This window comes from Solanum verrucosum, unplaced genomic scaffold (assembly GCF_900185275.1).
Source record: "Solanum verrucosum unplaced genomic scaffold, falcon-dt-bn FXZP01000049.1, whole genome shotgun sequence".
Taxonomy (NCBI): domain Eukaryota; kingdom Viridiplantae; phylum Streptophyta; class Magnoliopsida; order Solanales; family Solanaceae; genus Solanum; species Solanum verrucosum.
In genome coordinates, this window is record NW_026020221.1 from 4,542,161 (window position 1) to 4,563,117 (window position 20,957).

At 36.2% G+C, this 20,957-nt stretch overlaps 3 protein-coding genes across 3 annotated transcripts; 1 reads left to right on the plus strand and 2 right to left on the minus strand.

The window, feature by feature from the left end:
- On the minus strand, nucleotides 1–2,381 carry LOC125830879 (uncharacterized protein C24H6.02c). Its single transcript, XM_049510061.1, has 2 exons — nucleotides 2,292–2,381; nucleotides 1–648 (listed from the first exon to the last, which is right to left on the minus strand). The coding sequence occupies exons 1-2, from the start codon at nucleotides 2,356–2,358 to the stop codon at nucleotides 110–112; spliced, it is 606 nt and encodes a 201-aa protein (XP_049366018.1). The 5' UTR covers nucleotides 2,359–2,381; the 3' UTR covers nucleotides 1–109.
- Nucleotides 2,382–4,933: 2,552 nt separating this feature from the next.
- On the minus strand, nucleotides 4,934–20,188 carry LOC125830847 (squamosa promoter-binding-like protein 1). The gene is made up of 11 exons (XM_049510020.1): nucleotides 19,561–20,188; nucleotides 18,898–19,079; nucleotides 17,909–18,069; nucleotides 17,427–17,840; nucleotides 15,236–15,310; nucleotides 15,025–15,132; nucleotides 14,555–14,672; nucleotides 14,304–14,439; nucleotides 14,032–14,182; nucleotides 12,913–13,536; nucleotides 4,934–5,559 (listed from the first exon to the last, which is right to left on the minus strand). Exons 1-11 carry the CDS (start codon nucleotides 20,145–20,147, stop codon nucleotides 5,104–5,106), a joined length of 3,012 nt encoding a protein of 1,003 aa, XP_049365977.1. The 5' UTR covers nucleotides 20,148–20,188; the 3' UTR covers nucleotides 4,934–5,103.
- On the plus strand, nucleotides 8,846–9,673 carry LOC125830887 (uncharacterized). Its single transcript, XM_049510067.1, has 2 exons — nucleotides 8,846–9,254; nucleotides 9,536–9,673. The coding sequence occupies exons 1-2, from the start codon at nucleotides 8,849–8,851 to the stop codon at nucleotides 9,571–9,573; spliced, it is 444 nt and encodes a 147-aa protein (XP_049366024.1). The 5' UTR covers nucleotides 8,846–8,848; the 3' UTR covers nucleotides 9,574–9,673.
- Nucleotides 20,189–20,957: the final 769 nt, after the last annotated feature.

Here is a 20,957-nt window from a genome sequence, read left to right on the forward strand (position 1 = left end):
ATTTATAAGCAAATAAAAGCTGTAAGCATTGCCAAAGCAACTATAGACTTGCATATTGAATGTTCATTACAAAATCAACTTGTTTAATATCAATCTCCAGATTTGACTTCTAAATCTCAGATTTGGATTCTACTGCTCCCCTAATAGTTTCCAGTGATTTCTTTCCTGCCAGATCTTCGAGTGTAAAACCTAAAGTATCAACACAGCCCTTTTTCACTTCCTCTCCACGAGCAGCCAGGAAGTCTTCCACGCTACCAGGCTCACCAAACCACCCGAGACGATCAGCAATAAGGTGTATGTTTTTACAACCATCACATCTAGCCACCACTACACCTTTCTCGTATGACTCACGACAAACTGTTTTCATGGTTCTGGTTTCACATACTGTGCAAGTGAAGATCATCATCAGGTCATGTCTTGGGGAGGTTTTAAGATTAGATTGCACAGTGTACTTGTATGTGGTCTCTTTCATGATACTAGAAACAACTGCAGCAGCAGAATCGGTATTGGCATCGCAATCTTTATTACTTTCCCCTACTTCAACAGCCTGCTTGGTGATTTCTGTAACTGTTTGAAAACACCGTCTTGAACATATATTGTTCATGCCAAAAGATGACCTTGCAGGAGAAACAGAACTCCATGGTAATCCTGGAAAAAGTAAGAAACGCGGTAGAATCTCAGTAACAAGTTCTTCACAAAAAACAGGTGGAGATGCACAACGCAGAGTAATTATAATATTTTAACAAAAACATCAAAAGGATAAATTACACACAACTGAGGATAACAAATCATATTATTTGAATTGTCAATTGCTTCTAATATAAGAGAAGTTTGTCCGAAAGCCACCCTTCATTTTGAGTATTTGAATCCCATTCCATGATTTGAGACTTCCTTTAAGTCCATATAGTATTTTGGGACCTGCTGGATGTTAGGGATTTGAGGAGCTTGGGTGATTTTGATGCAGGATCTCACATTTAAGCATGTTGCAGATTTTATTTTTTCTGGTGCAGCCGCGTTTGCGAGAGGGACCTCGTAATTGCGGACTTAGCCACTTGAGGGCCAGTGGCTTGGGTATGAAGTGGTTGTTTTTAAGGATTCTCAACATTCCAACACAATTTTGGGAGACCAAAGTTATTGACGGGAAAGACAGAAAGAGAATCGACTAAGGAATGTCATATAACGTTGAGGAGACGATTATACATGAATCTACGCTAACTTTAGCATCTAAATCATGGATTATGGGTAGAAATTGGGTGATTTTGCCCTAGGTTTAAGGGAGGCTAAATTGGGATTTGAATATTGATTCGAGGTCGGAATTGGGAAAGAAATTACAGAACCAATGAAACAACCACTACTCAAACTTCAGAGTCAACCTTTAAAAGTCTTAGTAAGAATTAAAACATGGACAATCTAAACAAATGAGTTAGGACTTCTTTACAACACAAAAAGATTCAAGTCAGATAGTTTCAATGATGAAACTATTGAATTGCTTCAATATGTGTTAACTCACACATATGCATCACATAATGTACCACTGATAAGAGTGCTGGTTGAGCATCAAGCCCCGAGAGCCACAACGGGGAGCTTATACATTCTTCCCTAAAACAGCCACATAGGAATCTCACTCATGATAGTCGAACCACCTTAGCGAGGACATATCTAGAAACTCAATGCCTTTGAATTTAACCCTAGAGATCTCAAATCCCGTTATGCCAACTCAACACTCTCAAATAACTCAGAAAGATGATTTCCGGGCGTGTTTGATATGAAAGAAGGCTTAATTAGCAACCAAACATTCCACCAAACGACTTCCTTCGCTTATGTTATTCTCCAATAGTTCATTAGAAATTGTTTCCAAATTTTAGATTTAGAAACATTTCAACAGGAAATTATGTTCCTTTCTACCATAACACCCTCAAAATTCAATTGACATGTGCCTTCACTTCCCCAAATCCACAACCTCTAATAACATAATAATAATAACTAAGCATAAATTCAAACAATACACAAAGATTATAAATGAGATCATAGTAGAGAAATCCTCCTAACTCACTTCATTTACTTCCAAACAACTAAATACATCCAAATCTTTGACCCTATTTGCCTCTATACCTCACTAGCTTAGCCTATCATGAAATAATAAAAAAAAAAACATTATTTTCAGGGTTTATACTGATTGCGAAAACATTGAATACAGAATGATAAAGCTCAGAGTTTTACCTAAAATAAAATAAAAATCTAAGAATTGGGGATTATCAACTCTCTGTGCAAAAGCTAGAGGGGAAGCATACCTTGAGAGATGAAGGTTTTAGTAGAGAGAAGACTCAGAATTCGCTTCTGAATTTGCCGAGCCGCCATGGAAATTTCTTCGATTCGACACCAAGAGTTAAATAAATAGTAGTATTTCTTATATTAATTGAGGTATAGTATAGTATTAAAAATATTTTAAATTTGGCATAAATTATTAATTTCATTTTCAAACTATTAATAATTTTTAAATATATCTTTACTTGACTAACTAAATTTACATACATCTATTATATACTATAACAAGTGGTTTCAAACTCTTGTAAAAGCATGTGATTCTTAATAAAAAGTCGTGAAAAATGTTAAAAACACTTTTAAACTAGATGAGAATTTAACGATATACTTTACTCATATAAAGCAAATCATATGTGTATGTAAGTTTAGTTAGTGAGAAAGGAGTGTTTTTAAGACTGTTATATTTAGGGATGAAATTAATAATTTAGGGGTATTTTCAATATTCTCTTTAGTTTTAATTGTTCATATTGAATTTTATAAATCATTTTAGAAATAATATTAAAATAAGTATTTTATCATGATAATTATACTAGTTGATGTATACTTTAGTTCTTAAATAATGAATAATTAATGGTGAGAATAAAATAGAAAACGATAAGTATTTTTCTTTAAAATATTAAAAGTGATAATTAAAAATATTAAACGGAGGGAGTGATTTGAGGCTTCTTAATTTACAAGTCCACTGGAAAAAAAAGAAGGAAAATAGGAAAAAAAAAATGCTCTTGAAATATTGGAAATAGAATAGAATGCATTAAGTTTGATTTTTAGTTTATATATATATAAAAAAAAACTGAATTATTAGAAACCAGTAAAACCATTTATAATTTTTTTTTTTAAAAATATAGTATGTTGATAAAGATCTATTGGAGATGAAAAATATTATTCTTGGCCTGCTTTCGCATTAACTCACCATTTGGTGATTCGATTTGTAGCAGCCCAAATATATAAAGGAGTTTCTTTTACACGCTACACTATCGTGTTTTGCACTTGCTTCTTAGTACGAGGAGAGGGCAAACAATTTTAGTTTAAATCACTTGAATTTACCTTTCATCGATATTGCTTAGACTTTTCAAAAATGTCAATGGATGCATATCAAATTCTCTAAAATAGTATGTTAATCCAACACAACTGCGCATCAAAAGTGAGAAATCCGCGCAACTTAATCTTTTATATCATGAAACACTAGCAATACTAGAACTTTCAAGTGACATTTTGAATAGATATTCCTTCCAATGTGTTTGATAAAGATTTTCAAACAAGTAGTAGCTGAAGTAGGTACAAATAGGAAATCATAAGTTTGACAATTATACTAAAAAACTGAGTTCGGAGCCTAAAGGGTAAAATATTTGACAAAAATTTCAAAAGGGCACATCAAATTTTTTTCTAACCAAAAGGGCAAAATCGCTACTGATGCAGTAATTTTGCTTTGACACGGTTAACAGAGGCAGCGATTTTGTCCAATTTTATTTTTTTTCAGAAAATCGCTGCCCGTGCAGCGTTTTTGCGAAAAAAAATTTGGCAGCAATTTTTGTTTTTGTTTTTTTTTTCAAAATTGTTGTTGTTGCAGCGTTATTCCTTTTTTTTTTTAAAATAAAAAAATCCCTGCATGGCAGATTTTTGGTGGAATTTTTTTTAAAAAAAAAATTCTGCCAACTAATCAACATCAAAATGACTAAAAAAAATTTTTTTTAGAAAACGCTGCCTTTTTGGTGGAAATCTTTTCTTAATATTTTTTTTATAAATATCACTGCCAATTTAACAAAAAATATTAATAAAAAAAAAATTGGTAGCGATATTTATAAAAAAAAATATTAAGAAAAAATTTCCACCAATTGGCAGAGATTTTTTTAATAAAAAAGTTTCCACCAAAAACGCTGCCAAGGCAACGATTTTGTTTTTTTTTTAGAAAGAATTTTCACCAAAATCGCTGCTAAGGCAGCGTTTTCTATAAAAAAGAAAAATTTAGTCATTTTGATATTGACTATTGGCAGAAATTTCAGAAAAAAAAAATCACAAAAAAAAAGTTTTTCCACCAAAAAGCTGCCAAGGCAGGGATTTCTTTTTTAAAAAAGGAATAACGCTGCAACAGCAGCGATTTTGAAAATTTTAAAAAAAATAACGAAAATCGCAGCCATTTATAAAAAAAAATTCCGCAAAAGCGCTGCACAGGCAGCGATTTTCGGAAAAAAATAAAATAAAAATTGGACAAAATCGCTGCTAGGGCAGCGATTTTGATCTGTTAATAGCGTCAAAGCTAAATGTGCCCTTTTGGAATTTTTGTCAATTTTTTTTGCCCTTTAGGATCCGGACTCCTAAAAAACTATACAAGACAAATAAAGAACAGCTAAAAAGAAACAATGTTGATGAAAAATGTAATAACTTGTCCAGATTTTACCTAAGTGGAAGCTAACTAGCTAAGGAAGATCAATATAGCAAGAAAAATGTGTGCTCAAACCATAGATGCAGACAATTAGCAGTCCATATAGTTAAAATACAAAGCAATTTACTCATCTTACACAACATATTCGGGGTCAGATCTGAGGCGTCTACGACTACAAACCCAGTGGCCAGTCCTGTTCAAGTAGTGCTACCAACTTATAAAAAGAATAAATTTCCTATTTGCAGTTAAAGCTTCTTATGTATAATATTATGATGAATTAGTCAAAATAAATATACAGAGTTGGAGCTCTCCCAATTATATCGTGGCATATTAATTCAGAAGAAAAAACAAGCCATGGCATTTCCTATATTATCTTCTTAAAACATAAGGCTATACCTTATTTAGATGGAGCCATACTTCAGCAGCTCCCATCTGAAGGGTCTGAACGAATAAAGAACCTCCGGTGAACTTTTGAATAGCAAAGCTACACAAACACAGATAGCAGCAATTGCAACCATTGAAAGCATTGCCGGTTTGTATACAAGTGATGTTCCTGAGTTTCCATAAGATAATTTCTGTTTGCATTGTTTGCATTGTCGGTGAATTGGTTTCCCTAAAGACTTCTCAGTTTGAAAGCTAGTTACTTTTACCGACCTATGACCATCTGATAGTTTCTGCTTGAGATTGCTATCCAACAACGAAACAGGGATATCAAGAACAACATGTCCGTCACCTGGTTTCTGATTGATTTTTTTCTGGACCATATGGACGTATGAGTAATGGCCTCGCAGGCATGCATAATCATTGGGTGTCAGTCCGGTACTGTCACGGGCACTTTTCCAAGCTTCAATTCCCACCTGAAGAAAACAATTATCATTCATGAGCTCCTTCAAACACCTGCCTAACTCATTTCTTTCCAAACAATGGAACCAGAAAATAAAACAAGGAAAGATCTACAACACAAGCATCCTTGTGTATATGAATATACCAGAGTGCCTCTTATTCAGCAATTGAACATGTTGAGAATACATTAAAATTATAAAAGTGTGCTCTCTCTAATAGCTTAAGCTTTTAGATGAAATGGTCACACCAGTGTTTTAAATGGCGAAAGGCGATAAAAGGCGAGCGCCTTTTTGAATTGCGGCACCAATTTACCAAAAAATTAAAATATTTAATTGCATATGTAAATAATCAAAATCTCAATAGCAATAACATATTAACAAATATTTTAATTCAGAAACTGAAAAAAATTGAAAATAGACCGTACATACTAAAAGTCTAGAACTTCAATGAGAAAAAAAACAAAACAAAAGTCAAAACAGAGGTAGAATTGGACTTTGGAGTAGCCGGAAAAGTTTGGTTGGTCACCGGAGGAGTCTAGTCGTAAACCCTAAAATTACCTTTTAACTTTTAAAACCCAAAATTGGTCGCCTTTTTTAAAGAAAATACAAAAGGCGACGCTTTTCTTGCCTCTCACCTCTCGCCTTTTGTCGCCATGGCGTCGCCTTTTGTCGCCTTTGGAAGATCGCCTCGCCACAAAGTTAAAAGGCGATGAAGGGTCGCCTCGCCTCTCGCCATTGGCAACGAGGTGATCGCCTTTCACAACAGTGCATCACACACTTCAACATGGTATCAAAAAGAATTTCTACGTGCTTGGCGGCCGCACGTGAGGGGATGTGTTTAGAATCTTACCACCACCCATTATTAAAAGAATTTCCACATGCTTGGCTCATGAAAAAGAATCAAGGCCGCGCGTGAGATGTGTTGAGAATACAATTAAATAATAAAAGTGTGCTCTCTCTAATGGTTTAAGCTTTTAATGAGATGGTCACACATTTCAACAGAACACTCATGACCATAACCTTGAAGCAAGTTACAGAGACATTTACTCAAAAACTAAAGCCTAAGAAAGAGCAGGTTGCAGAAAAATACTCTAAACTGCAAAGAGAAGTCATAGTTTAGAAAAGAGAAAACAGTTGAAGTCCCTTATTCAGGAAAAGCAAGGATGTGTATTTATGAACTAATAGGGGATCATTTGGTTTACATGCTAGTTATGCGGAAATTATAATGTAGGAGTTGTTTGTATGGTATTATAATAATAAATGGATAATTACACAGTGAATAATAATGTAGGGATTGTAATATGATGAGTAATAATATCTGGAATACTTTGTAAGGATTATCTACTCTAAAGGCATCTTTGTTTTCTTTAAACAGGTAAATAGTGATCATATTGATAAAGGAAAAATAGTCTAGCACTAAGTTGGAGCAAGCACAATTTACAGAGTTAGAAGCAATGGCGGACCCAGGATTTTCGTTAGGGAGTTCGAAAAATAAAAGTATAAACGTGTAAATAAGCCAACAAAACAAAATTTCAAGGAAGTAGTAGTATATAGTTTTAGTGGCAGACCCTTGATTTTTTTTGGGTTTAAAACCACACTTTTAGCATGTTTATAAAATAAAATAAAAACTAAAAATAAAAAAAGTGAAAAACAGAACTGAAAATTTAAAAAAAAAAAAACTGAAACTAAGAGAGAAAAAAAATAAAACACTAACACAAGGATTCGAACGCGCGACATGAAGCTTAATTTCAAGGGGACCTGCCACTGAGCTATCAGTTTCTCTTTGTCTTTAGGGGGGTTCAAAATATATATATCCACATAAATACACAAAATTTACCTTGTATATACAATGTATTTTTTTGTCGAGGGGGTTCGGGTGACCCCCTTGGAACCCACGTGGGTCCGCCCCTGGTTAGGAGTCCTCCACAATTTAAGGGTATTTTTGTCTCCGTATTGCGAACAAGCGCATTCTTACTCCACATTCTAATCTCGTATAAAATAATACATAGATGATTGTATTACTTAATGCGTATTATTCATAGTTGTACTAGTTCTCGTAATACCTCCAACCAAATTACCCCTAACTGCATGAGTGTTTTTACTCCTCAATTGTTAAGGCAATGATGATAAACCCAATTAGGTCACATCATACATCCTAATTAGCTCAAGTGAAGAGCACAAAAAGCTATGCATACTTCTTCTTAGAGGTTGGAACATATCAAAAGGTCCATCGAGAAGTGAATTTCGCAGAGGTATCTTGGTTCAGGTGGTCAAGTCCCGTTACAGTTGTTAGCATGATAGACAACTAAATGATTGTATATATTAATGTAATTATATAGTGATATAAATTAGCATGATCATATACATTTGTTGTAGAATCATATGAATAAATATTGTGATAGAATAGCTGATTTGGAGGGATAACAAGACAGATTTAGAGGGATTCAATGGCAGATTTGTAGAGATAGAATAGCTGATCTTTAGGGATAGGAATGGCAGATCTTTAGGGATGTGTAATCTTTATTTTCTCTATATAATGGAAAGACTCTCACTTTGAGAGGCATTCAGCAGAAAATTGACATGGTATTAGAGCCTTCTCTTGGCTGTCTTTTTTCATAGAGTCATTTGTGGTTCCTTTTAAAAAAAATTTGAAAATCTTGGTTTTTGGTTGACTGTTCATCGGCAATCAGTCCTACCACCTGGGAATTTTTTCTTGGTCATTCTAGTTGCTTTCTTGAGTCTTTGTAGTTTTCATAGCTATTCAAAAGCATGAATTCACATCACTTTGAATCCTTCGGTGTTCGTTTTACTGGGAAAAATTATTCTTCTTGGGAGTTTCAGTTTCAGTTGTTTGTCACCGGCAAAGAACTATGGGGCCATATAGATGGAAGTGATCCTACTCCTACTGATGCAACAAAGCTAGGTGAATGGAAGATTAAAGATGCTCGGGTGATGACATGGATTCTAGGGTCAATTGACCCTCTTATTGTTCTTAATCTCAGGCAGTACAAGACAGCTAACAGCTAAGGCCATGTGGGATTACTTACAAAAGGTTTACAACCAAGATAATAGCGCAAGACGCTTTCAGTTAGAGTATGAAATTGCTAATTACTCTCAAGGAGGTCTTTCTGTCCAAGATTATTTTTCTGGATTTCAGAACTTATGGGCTAAATTTACAGATATTGTCTATGCCAAAATACCTACTGAATCTCTATTAGTGATTCAGGCAGTTCATGAGCAAAGCAAGTGACACCAATTTTTGATGAAATTACGCTCCAACTTTGAGAGTGTTCGCTCTAACTTGATGAATCATGACCCGTCTCCCTCTTTGGATGTTTGCTTTAGGGAATTACTTCGTGAAGAGCAACGTCTTGTCACACAAAATGCTTTCAAGAAAGAAAATGACGTCACTGTTGCATTTGCTGCTCAAGGTAAAGGAAAGGGCAGGGATATGAGTAGAACTCAATGCTACAGTTGCAAGGAATATGGTCATATTGCTAGCAATTGTAGCAAGAAGTTCTGTAATTATTGTAAACAACAAGGACACATTATCAAAGAGTGTCCCACGCGCCCTCAAAATCGTAGGATCAATGCTTTTCAAGCTGGGATAAATGGTTCCACTAATGATATCTCATCTTCAGGACAAGTTCTTACTCCTGAAATGGTACAACAAATGATCGCGTCAGCCTTTTCAGCATTGGGATTACAAGGTAATGAAGTTACATCTAATCTTTGGATTGTTGATTCAGGTGCTTCCAATCATATGACCAACTCAACGAGCATCCTAAAAAATGTTCGTAAGTATCAAGGTCCATCACAAATACAGATTGCCAATGGTAGTAATTTACCCATTACCAAGGTTGGGGACATTACTCCAACTTTCAAGAATGTTTTTGTTTCACCAAACCTCTCAACTAGTCTTATTTCAGTTGGACAATTGGTAGATAACAATTGTGATGTGAATTTTTCTCGTAATGGTTGTATTGTGCAGGATCAGGTGTCGGGGACGATAATCGCGAAAGGGCCTAAAGTTGGACGATTGTTTCCTATACACTTTTCCATTCCTCCTGTTCTATCTTTTGCTTGTACTTCTACTGCTAGTAAGACTGAGATTTGGCATAAGCGTCTAGGACATCCAAATTTTGTTGTGTTGTCCCATTTATCAAATTCTGGTTTGTTGGAAAATAAAAATCAATTTTCAGTTGCTTCCATTGATTGTTCTACTTGTAAATTAGGCAAAAGTAAAACTCTTCCTTTTCCTAATTTTGGGTAGTCATGCTACTAAGTGTTTTGATGTCATTCATAGTGATGTTTGGGGAATTTCACCAATTATTTCTCATGCTCATTTCAAATACTTTGTGACATTCATAGATGATTATAGTCGGTTTACATGGGTGTATTTTCTTCGATCCAAATCTGAGGTATTTTCCATGTTTAAGACATTTTTGGCTTACATTGAGACTCAATTTTCTACATGCATCAAATTATTAAGATCTGATTCTAGTGGAGAATATATGTCTTATGAATTCAAAAAATTCTTGCTTGATAAAGGAATTGTCTCACAACACTCTTGCCCATATACACCACAACAAAATGGAGTTGCTGAACGAAAAAATCGCCATCTTTTAGATGTCACTCATACTTTATTGATTGAGTCCTCTGTACCATCTAAATATTGGGTGGAAGCTTTGTCTACTGTTGTCTATTTAATTAATAGATTGCCATCTAAAGTGCTAAATCTTGAGTCTCCATATTTTCGTCTTTATCACCAAAATCCTAACTATAGTGATTTTCATACATTTGGTTGTGTTTGTTTTGTGCATTTGCCTCCTTCGCAGCGCAATAAACTTTCTGTACATTCTACTAAATGTGCTTTTATGGGTTATAGTACTTCACAAAAAGGTTATACTTGCTATGATCCATGTTCTCACAAATTTCGTATTTCTAGAAATGTTGTTTTCTTCGAGAATCAGTATTTCTTTCCTACGATTGTAGATCCATCTTGTGTTTCTCCTCTTCTTCCTACTTTTGAGGATTTATCATCTTCTTTTAAGAGGTTCAAACCTGGATTTGTGTATGAACGACGTCGACCAACTTTATCCTATCCCGACACCGATTTGCCACCTGAAACTGTACCACAACTAGAATCTGAGAATTCTTCAAGATCTGGTCCTCTTGAGCCTACTCGGCGATCTACCAGAGTATCTCGTACTCCCAATTGGTATGGCTTTTTCTCTACTTTATCCAACATATTTGTTCCATCTTGTTACTCACAAGCTTCCAAGCATGAATGTTGGCATAAAGCAATGGATGAAGAACTTTTGGCTCTTAAAGAAAATGACACATGGGGCATTGTTTCATGTCCTTCAAATGTCCGCCCTATTGGATGTAAATGGGTTTATTCAATCAAACTTCATTCTGATGGAGCTCTTGATCGGTACAAAGCTCGATTGGTTGTTCTTGGTAACAGACAAGAGTATGGGGTGGACTAAGAGGAGACTTTTGCACCCGTAGCCAAAATGACTACGGTGCGAACTATTATTGCCATTGCTGCTTCACAAAACTGGTCTCTTTATCAAATAGATGTCAAAAATGCTTTTCTCCATGGTGATCTTAAAGAAGATATTTATATGAAACCTCCACCTGGTTTGTTCTCATCGGCTGCATCAGATGTATGCAAGTTGAAGCGGTCTTTGTATGGATTAAAACAAGCTCCAAGAGCTTGGTTTGATAAGTTTCGATCTACTTTGCTACAATTTTCTTTTGAGCAGAGCAAATATGGCTCATCTTTGTTTCTTAGGAAAACATCTACAGGTTGTGTTCTTCTTTTGGTGTATGTAGATGACATTATTATCACAGGAACTGATTCTTCACTAATCACTAGCCTCCAACAACAACTGAAAGATTCCTTTCATATGAAAGATCTTGGTACTCTTACTTATTTTTTGGGTTTGGAAGTTCATAATGTTGCTTCAGGTATGTTTCTAAACCAGCACAAATATACTCAAGATTTGATTTCTTTGGCTGGTCTTCAAGATTCATCCTCCGTAGATACTCCATTGGAATTGAATGTGAAGTATTGTCGTGAGGAAGGCGATCTTCTTCCTGATCCAACTACATTTCGACAATTAGTTGGGAGTCTAAATTACCTTACTATTACTCGGCCTGATATCTCTTTTGCAGTTCAACAAGTTAGTCAATTTATGCAAGCTCCCCGTCATCTCCACTTGGTGGCTGTTCGTCGCATCATTCGGTATCTTCTAGGAACATCTACTCGTGGATTGTTCTTTCCAAGTGGTTCTCCTATTCGTCTTAATGCTTTTAGTGTTCTGATTGGGCAGGATGTCCTGATACTCGTCGTTCAGTCTCTGGTTGGTGCATGTTTCTTGGAGAGTCATTGATATCTTGGAAGAGTAAAAAGCAAGACCGTGTGTCAAAATCTTCAACAGAGGCTGAATATCGATCCATGTCTACTGCTTGCTCCGAGGTTGTATGGCTTCGTGGATTACTTGCTGAGATTGGATTTCCTCAATCTCATCCTACTCCTCTCCACGCTGACAATACAAGTGCTATTCAGATTGCTATTAATCCAGTTTTTCATGAGAGGACCAAACACATCGAAGTGGCTTGTCATTATATACGAGAAGTTGTAGATAAAGGAGTCATTACTCTTCCACATGTGTCCAGTGATCTTCAAATAGCTGATGCGTTTACAAAATAGATGGCACGACAACGCCATCAGTTTCTAGTAGGCAAATTGATGCTTCTTGATCCACCAGCATCAATTTGAGGGGGGATGTTAGCATGATAGACAACTAAATGATTGTATATATTAATGTAATTATATAGTGATATAAATTAGCATGATCATATACATTTGTTGTAGAATCATATGAATAAATATTGTGACAGAATTGCTGATTTGGAGGGATAACAAGACAGATTTAGAGGGATTCAATGGCAAAAAGACAGATTTAGAGGGATTCAATGGCAGATTTGTAGAGATAGAATAGCTGATCTTTAAGGATAGGAATGGCGGATCTTTAGGGATGTGTAATCTTTATTTTCTCTATATAATGGAAAGACTCACTTTGAGAGGCATTCAGCAGAAAATTGACAACAATAACCAAAGTACATATTGTCAGGGAGGGGCTGCCAATACTTAAATACTCAGATTTCTAGAGCCACCCTGGATTAGAGTGCTAATATATCAATCCTGATAACAAGGAAAAGACTGATGGCTATTGCTGATCTTATCGTGCTCCAGTCCCACACACACACAAAACCACACCTTTCTGTGGATTGAGGGGACTGTCTATTTTCATTGCAAAAGACCCAAATGCACATAATAGAAAAAGGAAAATATACCTGTCCTGGATCATCAATTAAAGCATCCAAAATATTCTCATAGCCAGCAAGACTAGCAAGAACATGAAGTGGAGTCAAACCCCCAGGACCCACTGCATCAGGTCTAAATAAATAGCCACGATCATCTTCTTGCTTTTGTAGTCCTGATTTGTCAAAAGCTCCATGATTACGATATTTCAAGAGGACATCTACCATAGATCTGCACTTTCTCCTCACAGCTCGATGAAGGATGCCAACCTCCTGCAATGGAACGTCAAGTGATGACTGTATTCCTACATCCACAACGCCATTGAAGAAGACATCCAACAGTTTCTTTACTACAGCACACCAGTCATGGTCAATGGAGAAATCTATAAGCCGATGGAATCTCTGAAATGGGAAAAGATTCAAGCTGGCACCAGAACCCACTCTAAATTTCAAATGGCTTCTATGAAGCAGCCAACCCAGTTCATGTAAAAAGTCCAGAGCTTGGTCCCTGGCTTGAAATTCTTCAGTTCCTCGCAGAAAACCATCGGCTATTTTAGCATCCTCAATAATGCTCTCCAATGTACGAATCTCAGAACAAACTTCTTTCTCTGCAACTATAAATGGGAAGAAGTTGCTGCTAAGACCATGGTCCTCAACCTGTCAAAGATAATGAACCTACATTTCAGAAATAGAATAAAGTGTATCCAATATAGTTAATTTTATGCAGAAAAAGGAGATTGAGATATAAGGATTTACTCAGACAATCTACTTTATCAGGTAACTACATACCTGAAGTATGAATCAGAATCTGTGATCTAATGAAAAGCAACACATGGTGGTAACAGGGGGTCCAACCAAAAATGGAGTATATAATAGTTTGCATGTTCCAATGAGGTAAAAACAAATAGATTTTCCTTTTTCTTTTTTCCTGATAGGTTTATACATTTATATTTTATCAACCCAAGCCTAGGTTTACTGTGCACATAGAGACCAAAAGTTGATCCTTCTCCTTGAATCTTCAATGAATTTACTTATAACATAAAACTGAGAGTCATCAGCAAGCCAACGAGCATCAAATTCCATTCACAATAATCCGAACAGGATTGCTCCGGGATAGGGAAAAGAATAAGCATTAAGGAGAAAAAAAATCACCTCAATGAACCCTCTTCCAGTAGCATTTGGCACTGTACAAGGAAAACTAAGGGACTGGATCTCATTATGGTCCATACAAGAATCAGCTCCTACCACCATATCAATACAATTCCCCTGAACGAGATATTTCCCTTCCATGGCACATAGTAACCTAAACGGAAGGTGGAGACAAACCAAGAATCAATTAACTAGCTCAACATACTCCAACCAGCTAAGCAGAGATCAATAGAAAAAGTAAAATGCCTTTAGGATCAAGCATATATCAAAGGTACCTTGTAGTGGGACGAGATAGGTTAAAGCCTTTGACCAAAAATTGAACTCTTTCAGAGGCACAAACTGCTATAGGTTTGATGATTGATATCCCACAGTTTCTATGGCTTGGCAAGGGAGTGTCCAGAACAACCTGCCCTGTAGTACAGAAACAAAGACTTGATGTTCATATCAGAGGCGTAACTGTGGATAAAAAGACATGACAGGAGAGAACATGGATCAAGAAAGGATACAATGACAGATGCAAATATACCATTAAACAAAAATGCCACTCGATCCTTCACCCTAGAATAAACCCATCCAGTTCGCCAAAATGAACCAGCGGATGCATTAAGAAGTTTCTTCAAACTAGAGTTAAGATCACAATAAAGCTGCAAAGGGAAAACAATTAGGTGCAAAACTTGTTAGATTAAAACCTTAACGGAACATAAGGAAACAGAAAAGGAAAAGGAAAGAGCAGATGTGTGGCCTGAGTAAATTTAATTTGCTAGTTTCATTTCATTAAAAGGTACTACGAATAGCTTATAGAAAACACAACTTTAAGGGATAACTAAAGTAATACGATCATTTCAAGTATCATGAAATTTAATGTCCACTCTGGCCAACATGATTTCTCTTTCCTTTCCCTTTATTTTGAATTAACAAACCCAGATAGAACTTTTGTTGATCCATTGTTCCTCTCAGAAAATGAAGTGATAGATTTCTGAGGAAAAAAAAAGTTACCTCCTCCCATATGGGTTTATCCATCCGAAGATATATTGTTAGTATAATACAACCAGGTCTAATATAGCTTTCAATATCTGTAGGACTGTGTGATAGCCAATCAAGAACCTGCAGATTGTCCAGGAATAGAGAAGGTTGGGTTTCATATTGAGATGAAAGAAATACAAGAACGCTTCCATAGAAGCATATTATAGCAAGAGAACCAAAATACCTGCTTCCGCAAGCCTGTGGGAATTTCACCAGGATCTTTCCCAAAAAGTTTAAAGACAATACGATCCGTTCGACTCTGAAAATTAGTCACAATCTTGTATTTAAGAGACAAACCATATTTATACATTGATGCATCAATTGTTAGCAATCAAACTCACTGAACATTTCTTCTCGGTATCTGACTAGCCCTACAGGCACCAACAGCCTAGAGCAATCTAATGATAAGAACACATTGATTCAAACTCGAAAAACTTATTTACCAAACATCAACAATATTTTTTTGTTTTACCAAAAATACAATCAAACCAAATATTTCTCTAAGAGAATGGATTTTACTGCAAATCACATATCTCGCAGCCAGCAGTTCACGTGACAAAGGAACGGTCCAATTGCATATCTCACAAGTAAATTCAGCAGCCTGTATGACAGACGGCTGATAGAGCTCGGAAGAGCATACTTATGGAACATCGTAGTGGTGGGCAAATACAAATTAATTTTGATCAACATTGGAGAAACTTATGGAATGTGTCTATACAGCAGGGCAGATTGGATAAGTCAACATCATAATCTTACCATATTTCGTGGAAGTACTGAATCCTGGTTAGGATCAATCTTACCATATTTCGTGGAAGTACTGAATCGTGGTTAGGATCAATCTTACCATATTTTGTGGAAGTGCTGAATCCTGGTTAGGATTGATTACAGGCAGCCAATTTTGAAGGAGAAGTGCAAGTGCTGATCGCTGAAAGTATTATTAGGCTACTTTACTTACTGGAAATTAATGCATAGTTGAGAACAACCATGACAGAAGCCTACTAGAGTGATGGTTTTCAATTTCAAGATATATCATCAAAACTGGTCTTATTTATGTCTTGGGCTTCTCTGGAAAGCAAATTGGAGTGCATAATTGGAAGGGATTTTTTGGTTTTTGGTTTTTGGATGTAACATTGCAGCACCATCTTACTACTGGTTCATCAATAAAACTAACCTTTCTGTCAAAACAAAAAGAAATGAATCTAAAACAAACACTTATCATTCTATAACATGTTGTCCACCTTTTGTACAAATATATGATGGAATGTAGCGCTCCAGAAATTTTAGAATGCATTTAAGCTCAAGTTGTGCTTAAATTGTGTGTTACATAAATGGTTCAATGTATTGAAATGATGGAAATACGATTGGCAGATTATTTGTATGAAGTCTAAAGTGATTCGGAGTTGATGGAAACCTACGGAACAAGAAAAATAGGAAAACTATGCAAGGGGCCAAAGATTCAAACAGGGTATTAGAACTTACAAATTCAATGCCTAGAAACTACATTGACTGGTGTAGTAATGTAGTCTAATGGTCATTTATATTGCTAGCAAACTCCCACATAGAAACCATACGGCTTAGCTGGTCAGGCATAGATTGAACACCATGATGTACATATGGTGGTTGTTCAGTTCATGTAAGTGTTTGGACGAGGCCCACTTCATGATCGTGGTGGCTAGTCTTTTATCATCTCTTTGGGAGAGGTGGTGTCCGGAGCATTCTTTCATACGTGATGTCATAGAAGCTCCATAGACGTAGTGGGTTCAACTTATGTTTTGATCTTTTTTAAGTTTCAGATCGTATGTATGAATGACTATTTTTGAATTTATGGTGTTCTAAGATATTTCAAACATTTAGGCTATTGGTTCCAAGATGTGTGAAATGTGTTCATATTGTTATGATTCTGTCCATGCATAGAATGTGGTAAGTCGGTTGATGCTAAGATTAAGGTATCAGGTGTCAGTACCTCCCTTCTACTTTGGGGTGTGACAGCCCTCAAGTCTGGACCATGTTAGAACGTCCTCCTTGGATTAATTTTGTTTGTAGTATTGTGATACTCAGAAATTTCAGACATAGCACCATAGGCCCTTCTGTTAACAACTCAGTCCTAAAAAACTTGCTCTAAGTACATTAAGACAACAATTCATTCCTCCTACCCAAAAAAAAACATGCAAAAGACAAATAAAACAATAATGTGGATGTTACAGCTGCAAATGTACTTCATAAAGAAAGGAGAGAAAACAGGAGAAAATTCTGAGAACTACTACCCGAACAAATTAGATGCTAAAGATCAGCACTCCAAATAAACATGTCTGTTAGCTAAACAAATTGCATATAAGTACAATGGTAAACACCGATAGAAAACAAAAAACACATACCTGAGCCTCTCCACTTGAACTAGATGGTGAAAGGGATGAGGTGGATCCTGAGTTCCAACTTGTCCTTGTGGAGTTTGACTTGTGAGGGTCATGACTTATCCATAGAGGACGGCCAGAAGATCCAGCCCCTGGGTTTGCAAAGACACCAAAATTCTGCAACTTTTGAATGCCACCTTGAGAATCATCATAGATGTTATTCAAATCAATATTTAGCTTCAACGGTGCAGATGTGGTGACTGGGGCATTTGCATTGATAGGTAAGCTCTCTTTTCTACAACACATAGTCTCAGGCTGTGAAGCACGAGGATTTTGTGAAATTCCACGTTCAGCATCACTCGTGCCCGTGTCCATTCTCTTCTCTGTCACTTCTGATGCAGGTATAGTCAAACAATTCCCATTAGGCCTAAGAGAGTCCTGCAAATTAATCCAATCAAAAGCTGAAGGGAGAAAGGGTTTTATCAATTTTTGGATCTAGTGCAGACCTCTTTTGGAGCCTCCATAGATGTCCCTGTGTTTTGCAGATCTAAAGGTGCAGGCAACAAGCTCGATGTGTTCCTCTCATTAGCTGCACCAGCCAGACTAGCTAAGTTTCTCAGCAGATGTGACAATAGATCCTGGTCTTTAGTTTGCTCCGAGCTATTGACTGCATTTCACAATGAGAGGAAGCCAGAAAGTAACTCCTCCAACTCATTTAAAGCAAAATCTCTAAATAAGTATCTATGTGCCTATACATTATCATGATTCTTGTGGAACACTGGAACCCAAAAGCTTGTTGGAGAATAAAACATGCCAAAACAGTTGTTCTAGTCCAAACGTATTGGTCGCTAAAGTTCTAGTAGAGAAGTATCAATAGATAATTTCCACCAAGATTTATTTTAATGGCCATCAATTATTCAGCTGTTAATCTCTGACCTATATTGCTAGGACTCTCCAAAAATGTTGCTGCTCTTGTGTCGGATACTCCAAAAATGCACCACTTTTGGAGAATCTGACATGCACCCGTCAATATTTTTGAAGAGTACGAGCAACATAGTCCATGACTCAATGCCCTATGTCATGTGTAGCCTTTAGATATAACAGAACATCTAAACTAGGTAGTAAGAACCTGTGCTGATGTTTCAACCAGTCAAACTTAATATAATTTATGCAAACAACTCTCCTGCCACCAAAAGCAATACCCAATATAAGTTAGATTTAACAACTGTTATTCCCAGAGACAAACTGCTGTTATGGAATACACATCGTTGCATTCACCAAGTCGTTGTTATACCAGGCAAAGGATAACTATACATTCTTTTCTTTCTCAGCCTCTTGCACCACATAAAGAATAGCACTTCAGCCAATCACCATACAGTGAAAGAACTCACCTTATTATGTAAATGTTATCACCTAATTAATTTGCCCAACATCTTCTGTCATACGAAATGAATATATCGCGCAGGAAAACCATGGAATTCATATAAGGACTTACACTGTACATTGGCCAGTATCCTCAGCAGACTAATTAATAAGTAGTGGCTACCCCCCTCATCAGTCACGGAGGCTCCATTAGCTACATTTTCTGGATGTGTTTTTCTTCTTCGTTTGTTATGCCCAGCTAAACGCCTACGACAGCTCCGCTTCCCCTCATCAAACTCTTCGAGAACATGAAACCTGATAAAAGTAATCATATCAATCAAACCATGATCAATTTTCCAGGAATATGTTATCAAATTTATCTCCTCTCTAAAAGTTTCACCTTTCAGATGAGATGGACACAAAATTTAAAAATATCATATTCAGTGTAGTCCCACTTAAAGTGGGGTCTGGGGAGGGCTCTAGAGTGTGCGCAGACCTTACCCATACATAAGAGGTAGAGAGGTTGTTTCCGATAGACCCTCAGCTCAAGTAAAAATAATCTACAACAAGAAGTAATGGAACTACAAGAAACATAGATAGTAACAAAAAAGAAACTACAATACTACAACACGATAATCGAGTACAAGGAACAAACTAAATCTTTCGTCATATGAAAAAATAATATATCCAGTTTCCAAAGGTTCTAATTTTATTAGAATATTTTAACTGGTTCATAACCTAGAGATAACAAAACAAGTAGCACATGAAAATGCAAAATGTCCACTAAAAAACTAACCTACTACACTGCTGACAGAAACGCTGCATAACATTCCCAACCAAAGCTTTTGCTGCTTTAGAATGCACCTCACACACTTTATGTCGTCGATGGTAATCTTTAGCACAGCTCAAATCAGCTCGACAATCCTGCACTTGACAAACAGCACGATTCGATGAAACCCCACTAATTTTCGTCTTTTTACCATTCTTCCCTTCCCATTTTTCCACTTCCCCTTCCATCACAGGATACAACTGTTCACCAAGCTTCAAATTGAGAGACCCAGCCTCACCATTCTGCTCATCATCACCATCAATTACAATCGTCCGCCTCCTTTTCTCCAATTCCTTCCTCCGTTCATCATTTCCTAATGTCAATTCACCTGCGCCAGATGAAAAACCATTGAAGATTCCAGTAGCAGTTTCTGGAATCTCTGATCCTATAGGAAACAGCTGTTTACTCCTACAATCTGATGGCAGAGAATTCAACGGTTCAGCAGTAAATCGATCACCATCCCACACCCAATCATTCGAATCCCACTCCCTACTCTTCTTCCCACCAACCTCCATATTTGACACAACTGGACCATGAAAATTACGAGCCTCCATCGACAGAAAATTCTCCCTCACAAACACCCTTCAAAAATTAAAGATGAAAAATACATCAAAGAACAAAATTATTCCCCAAATTCCACTCAGAAAAGTGAAATCAAGCTATATTTTAGCTTAAATTAACAGCAATCAAAACAACCCAGAAAAATAACTAAACCCCACACCAAAAAACACCCTTTTTCAGCTCAACTACATTTCTTACAATTCACCCAATCAGCTATTTTCATTTCAGCACAAAACCAATACCAAAAAAAGCCGGAAAAACTGAAAAGTAAAAAGGGTTGTTGAGGAATTCAAGTATACAGAAAAAACTTTAAAGTAAGAGAGAGCTAATTAAGAAGACTGTTGAGCAAATCTCTCTGAGAGATGTGATCGGAAAACAGGCAAAATCTCCGGGCAAATTTCGCCGGCAATATAGAGAAGTTATTATTAAAAAGGGGGAAAAATAGAGAAATACAGTGTAAGAGGAGATGGAAGGGCTTGTTTGTTTTGTCAAGTGAATTAGTAACAATAAAAAGTTAAATTGAACAAGTCATATACTCTTTCTTCGTTCCATAATATTTGTCATGTTTCGTATTTTGATTAATATTTTAAAATATAACTTTTAAAAATGATCCAAATTAAATAGTTAGGACTGTTTAATTGAGAAATAAGTTATCCTAAAATTAATTATCTCAAAAATGAATCTGAAAGAGTAAGATGTATGCAGACATTATCACTATCTTAAGTGTAGAGGTTATATCTAATAGGTCCTCGACTCAAAAAGAAACAGTGGAATAATGGAAAATAACATTAATTAAGACAATA